General features: G+C 40.1%; 1 protein-coding gene across 2 annotated transcripts in view; it reads left to right on the forward strand.

Annotated features, from left to right (window-relative positions):
• LOC108896174 (leucine-rich repeat and fibronectin type-III domain-containing protein 2) overlaps positions 1-5,285 on the forward strand; it is a 125,496-nt gene extending 120,211 nt beyond the window's left edge. For both annotated transcript variants that reach the window (XM_018695209.2, XM_018695211.2), the window contains one exon: positions 980-5,285. In XM_018695209.2, the coding sequence (XP_018550725.1) occupies positions 980-1,970 (991 nt within the window). In that variant the 3' untranslated portion in view covers positions 1,971-5,285. The remainder of the gene's footprint in view (positions 1-979) is intronic.
• The last annotated feature ends 1,712 nt before the right edge of the window (positions 5,286-6,997 follow it).

Raw genomic sequence — 6,997 nt, forward strand, 5'->3', positions numbered from 1 at the left:
AAACATGTCAACAGAAGCAGCAGTGGCAGCAAAGATCCAACTTAAAAACACAGTAACATTTTCCAAGTGTGTATGTTTGACTGCAAGCACTACAAGGAAGTGTATGTAAAGACAAACCAAACTACATTACTTGAATACTTGCATGGTCTCGAGGCTGAAATTTAAATTTCTTAACTGTTACTTAATTACTTAACTGTTTTCAAGTCACATACAAGGTGCTAAAACATTTGTGTTTTGGGAATGACATATGGACAATGTTACAGAAAGAAGAATAAAATCTTTTCACGTCTTTTCCTTTGGACATCTTTGATAGTAAGGCCTTAAGCATAAGGGAAGACAGGTTTTAACACATTTGTTTCTACAATACTGTCAGGGGTAATTTAATCTCTATGATAGAATAATGTGACAACAGTAATTATTAGTTAGATGTCTCTGTGTGGTCTACATTCTAGACAGATGAGTTGAATGTATAAAAGATTCTATCACTGTGTGATTACACAACAAGGACAAAGGTTTTTACATTTTATTGATTAGCTATACATTTTGAACATTAAACACACCGCAGCGTTGACTTTCAGTTTCAGTCAAAAGCTGTGAGGCTCAGTTAATCCGTCATATTTAAACATCAAGTATAATAACAGAGTTGAAACAACTTAATGAGTGTTAAATGGAATCTACAAGAAATTACTTAAAACAATATTCAGAAAGTGGCCATTGACTACTTATTTCATTATTATTGCTTCATGCATATCAAATGGGATATACAGGGACAAATGAAGTCATCTTTCTGAATTACTCTGTGCATACCAATAGCTACTTAGCATGCTTCATCTTGGCTACTTCTTTGATCTGCCCCAGCATAACAGACTAAGCCAGTGTTGCTTTTAATGCTACAGTTCTCTAGCCTTGTCTTGAACTCCCATAGCAAGAGGTCTGTATTGTTAATGTTGTTTCCTTCTGTCTCTTTGTCTTCTCGTAGGATGATTCCAATGACTAACAGAGCCTTCGTAGTCACAAATCTTGTCCCAGGGATGCAGTACGACCTGTGTGTCCTGGCCATCTGGGATGACACTGCCACCACCCTTACTGCCACCAATATTGTCGGCTGTGTCCAGTTCATCACCAGGGAGGACTACCCACAGTGCCAGTCTCTTCACAGTGGTTTCCTGGGGGGCACCATGATCCTGGTCATTGGTGGCATCATTGTGGCCACACTGCTGGTGTTCATCATCATCCTCATGGTGCGCTATAAGGTGACCAGTGGTATCCAGATGAATAAATTACCCACTGTGAGCAACACTTACTCACAGACCAATGGGGGACTGAACAGGTTCAACGGTGCCCCGCCACAGGTCAAGTCTACAGTGGTGGTCATGCGTGAGGAAATGGTAGAGTTCAAGTGTGGATCCCTCCAGAGCAGCCTCTCCTCCTCCTCCTCCTCCTCTAACTCATTAGACAGCCAAACAGGAAGAGGGGCTGGCGACCGCTACAGCATGCAGGGCAGTGAATGCAGCACCCTGCCCACCAGCAAATTCAGGAGGCATGGGCACGGCGCCAAAGCACGGCCAAACCTGGACCACCTTTTAGGGGCCTTCACCTCACTGGAGCTGCGAGGGGTAGCAAGGGACCACCAAGGGACCTCTGGACCCCCCACCACTGCCAATGCTATGGTGACGGTGGCTAAGGCTCCCCCATCCGATAAAGAACCCCTGCTAGGAAGGGCCGAGTCCACCACCATGCTGGGACGTCTCCTAGGGCTGCCCCAGGAGGGTAAGCCCAAGCGGAGCCACTCGTTTGACATGGGTCATGTGGGGGCCACACAGTGTCGCAGCAGCTACCCTCGCAGGATCAGCAACATCTGGACTAAACGCAGTCTGTCTGTTAATGGCATGCTGCTGCAGTATGATGACAGTGAGGATGAGAAGCCCACTTTTGAGAGCTCTGAGTGGGTAATGGAGAGCACAGTTTGAGTTCAGCCGGTCTAACTGTGAGGTCCATGGCCAAACAATAAATCTATATCAGGAACTAAAGGAACATGAGTGCAGAGGGAAGGATGTTCCAGTGGGAATCCACCTTTGGGTATTGCATGAAGTTCATCCATGTGAATACTGTAATTTTGTGCAAAAGACACTCAAACTGATAGATTTCTGGCCATGATCTCAACTCTTTGACAGTCTCTAACTGTATTTGAAAAATTGTTCCCATTTGAAACAACACAAAATCTTGGACTGTGCAGATATATGGCCCATATGGAACAATTCCCAATCCACAGGGCATGTGAGTGTATCTCCAAGAAAAAGGAAGAAAAAGTAAGATGAGGAATTCCAAGTGGATTTACTACGTCTTTATCAAAACAACACAGAGAGGATTTGCCTCAACTGTGGTGAACTGAATGCGCGTCACAATGTTGTGGATCCTCAGCATGAAATGGGACTACTGCAACAGTAGAGAGAAGGACCAGCGGAGCGAATAGAGAATTAAAACAAAGTCATTTTTATTTTCATCTGGGTTTTTCTATCATTTTTACTATTTATTATTTGAGGTGATTCATCAGCAGGCAGAGGTACAGCTCTGGATAGAGTATGTAGTTGTCAGCGAGGATCAAACGCTCACACACAGAAGCTACAGTGTCCCCTCATATATAGCCATCTCATTCATTTAACAGTACAGTCAAATTTCAATCAATGTCAAACTGACAACATGACACATTTTCGAACAGTCCTACTCCCTAGTTATCAGTAACACAGAACCACAACAAGCCAGTATTTCTACCTCAGGTTATGTATCATATGAGGTTATTTATATATGAAAGTGAATGGAAATACAACAAAATCCAAATGCACAAGATTGATCACAAGTTCTTTAGTTGTTTGCAAAAGCTTCAAATAATTATTTAGTCTCCAACCAATCAAATTCAGTATGTTTTCAGCTCAGGTTGAAATCCTGCTGCAACACAAAGTCTTTCTGAATGCTTTGATACTCTCACCATTGGTTAGCACTGGTGACAGTGGTCCCTGTAGGCTAAAAGACCATTGGTGTAAACACAGTGTTTGCCTCAGGGTATGGTTTCAGATGCTATCAGCACATATTATAGTAGCCAGATGTGAATGGTCTTTGAAATCCATCAGGCCCACTTAATCATTGTTTAAACCCACAGCGGGATGCATTATTCGGCTGAAATTCTCTTTAGGCAACACAAACAAGAGAGTACGACAGTTACTCAGTTAGCCAGGTTAAACAGCGGAATGAGTCCAAATTGACATTCATTAGCCTGATAAAGGTCATTATGCTGCTTAGGAGAGGACATTAAGTGGAGAAAAAAGGGGGAGAAAGATAACTTATTAAGGGCCAACACCCTCTCTGGAAATCAAATTCACTAGATTGCATAATACAGAACTTCTGTTGGTTTATGTATTATTTGAATTGATTCATTGGATTAATCTTTCATTCTCCTTCATACCGGGCTGTACGTTGCAGTGAAATACTTTGAATTAGTGACTATTCAGATTAGTCATTAACCAAGACATCCCCACACATGTTGATGCCTTTCTCAATACCCTGTTGGTCTCTGCTGCATTTCAAGATGTGGGGTGGTCATCTTTTTCTTTTTTTTATTGTTTTCTTCCCTAGGTGTACTGTTATGTATATTGGTATTTTTTGTACAATAACTGGGTGAGAATGTAAAGGGGGGAAATCGTGCAGTAGTACTTTTATTTTAATGTGAAGCAAACAGTGAGAAGGTGCTTTACTGTGGTGTACCAACTTGGTCATTTTTAGTCGGCTCTCTGGAGTGATATTTTACGTGATGTGGCAAGTAGAGAGAAGTGGAGGACTGGCTGTTTTTAAAGGTTCAATTAACCCGAATTACAAAAAAGTAGCCTGTCTGACTTACATCTAGTTGGACTCACCATCTAGATAATCATGGTTTTATTTGCCTAGGTTTTAAAATGTGATTCAATGAGATTTCTAACTTTACCACAATGACAGTGGGGTTATGGTGTGTAATGACAATGTGAGAGAAAATTTGTTAAATGCCAGAGATTTTGCCATAATGTTTATACCATAATAGCTGTCCCTAATATTCCTGGCTATATTAGGTCTTTGTGGGCAATTTTGCAAATTAACAAGGCTATATTGGCTATATTAAATGTGTTAAAGAATAAGGATGATAACACTATATATTTTCTTACTGCCAACAAATCCCATGAAAATACCAATTAATTGATTCTAGTACCAAATACTGTGTGTGCATCCAAAGCCTGATATATCTCATTCCTCTGTGCCATAGAACTCCACTGTTGTCCAAAAACACTGAGCCAGACTGCTACACTGGGTGACATGTTCCTTCATTACCATCAACACACACACACATTGTAGTTTATTTTGAGTTCAAGCAACATACACCAAAAATTGTTAATCAAGCTGAGCTGAAAATAGTCCCCAGAAAATGTACATTTTACTCTAGTTTTAGTAATGTTTGCTAAAAAACTACAGTTCCCAGGTGTTTTGGGAAAATACTGGACTTGAGATTGAGTGCAACCTTTATCATTAACCTGTATTATTGTGCTGTTTTTGATCTTTTCATGAGATTTGTCGTTAATAAGAAAACAGAGTATCACCAGCCTTATCCTTTAATTTGTCTGCTACTAATTTGGTGAACAGGTCATCTATAAACAGCTTTTCAGTTGATTTTCCTGGTTTTCTGCCTATAGAAAGTATAATATACCATGTGAGCATTTTATTCATAGTGCCCTCAGAGTATGCCAAACAACTTAGTCAAACAACTCAACACAACTAACTTAACTCTAATATATCAAAGAATTTTCTCTGTAATTTGTAACAAATTCTGTCAGTGTTTTCAGGAAACCTCTTAGGAAAATGTTTGGCAAATGCAGACCCATAAATTAAAGATTAAAGATTATTTATTATTGCAGTTTAAAGTTTTCAGTAACAGACAATGGGAGCTTGTTTCTGACTCATACAGTATCTCCAAACCAGAACAAATGAAACTAAAACTATTTGATGGCTAGATTCCACAAGAGGTAAATGGAAAAAAATGGTTATTTTTGTAAAATGGGTGAATGGCCCTTCTGCCTCTACTTGTGGCATCATGTAACAGTCCCTTCTACTCTGCTAACTAAGAACACCATTTAAGTGTGTACTTGACTCGACATAGTCATGATTCTCACCCGAGGTTCTAGGACAAAAACAAGAAAAAAAAAAACTGTTTCTGTGTGAAAACATTTTGCTACAAAAGAATATAAAATACTGATTAATTCCTATGAACCAAACTGGCTCCTCTGTGTTTTCTCTTTTTGCAACAACACGCAGATACACAAATTATTTCATGTGTCTTGGATTACACTACTAATTACACCCTTTTGAGCTTAAACTGCTGCCTTATTGTTCCTACCCGCAAAGTACAAAGTAGCTAACATAGTGTCCTTCCTCTTTTGTTGTCTTTGTTTACTGTGGATGAGCCAAGGGTTTTCCTCCTGAGGTCCAGCTGCTGTAATCAGGCCAGTCGCTGCTGACTCACCTCAGCAATGCCCTTATTACAAATCACCGGTACATGCAGCTCCTTGCCAGAGCCCATAATAAGGCCTTAATTCATATAATCTGTCAGGAAAGGTGCTTACGGCAGCACAGAGTAAATATAATCTCCACAAGGGCCAAGCGTTACATGATAAGACAGCGATATGCACCTGCTGACGGCTCAGGAGGAACGTGACCGCTGGGTGTTGAATGTAGGAAGGGTTGTTATTATTAGGCTTTGTGCTGTCATGATAAAGAAGATATTCAAATCAAAGCAAATATATCTGTTTAAGACAAAGTAAAGGTGCACACTGAAAAGTAATCTCAGCAATGGCTGAATCATTCTCTTAGAGTTTTGTTTGTGAGCAGGTGAGAATATCTCACCTCTCTTAATATGAAAATGAAGCTTTCAAAAATGCTCCTTTGAAAGCAAACCTGGGTATCAGTCCAAACAAAAGGGTATATTTACTAAGCCTGTTCCAAATTATCATAAAGGGCACACTTTAGCGTGTTTTTCCACTTCAGCTCGTTACTTAACAAGACTACAGATTAACATGAGCCCAGCTGCAGGTCATCTGAATTAAGTGTGTCATTGCATTAAGTGTTAGTAAATGAGACCTGATGCTGAGCTGTTCTGATGCATGTTGTGCGTGTCTTTAGAGCAATGGAGCGCAAAAGACAGTGTTTTGAGACTGTAGGTGTGCATTCATGCTGCAAGAGGAAGTCTGTATGTAAGGAAATATTAGTTATAGAGTTTGATGTTGCAAGCTTAACCAAAAGATTAGTGGTTGAATGAGACATAAAAATTCAGTTTGGAAAATTTATGCCAAAATCTCTTACGGCTGCTTCAACGGAATTGAAACAAAGGGTGAAGTTGTGTTGAATTGCTGCTCTTTTGCTTTGTGTTGCAGTGCTAAGTGGAGAGCTCCTAATTTTATGAGACATCTTTTAATTTGCCTCTCTCTCTTTCTCTTCCTCTCACTCACTCTCTAACTTTTTACCTGACTTTAGTCCTCTCTGTCCATTTCCATCTGATAAAACAGTGCAGCAGATTTTAGACCTGCTTTTCTCAGATATTAATTTTCACTCCTGGTTTCCTCTGCTGAAGTGGTCAGTCTCTGATGATAAATCAGGTACAGCAGCTATTTGTATAAATTTCCCATTCCCTCTGCCAAGATTTTGTGCCTCTGAACAGCAATATCTTAAAATACATACTGCGTGAGACGAAACACATATTTAGCAGTGCCGCTCTCATCCATTTTATCTGCACAAACCTTGGTGTGGTCCTTTAGTGAATATGAACAATTTAACTCTTCAGTGCATAAAAGGATGTCAAATCCTCAGTCAATAACTCCTGAGAGTCGGCTGCCATTTTATTGGCTCTGTAAGGCTGTACTTGGGCACCAATGGTGTGTTGAAGCTAAATGCTGATGCTTAGCATGTTCACCATCTTAGTCTAATT

This window comes from Lates calcarifer, linkage group LG19 (assembly GCF_001640805.2).
Source record: "Lates calcarifer isolate ASB-BC8 linkage group LG19, TLL_Latcal_v3, whole genome shotgun sequence".
Classification (NCBI taxonomy): Eukaryota; Metazoa; Chordata; class Actinopteri; family Centropomidae; genus Lates; species Lates calcarifer.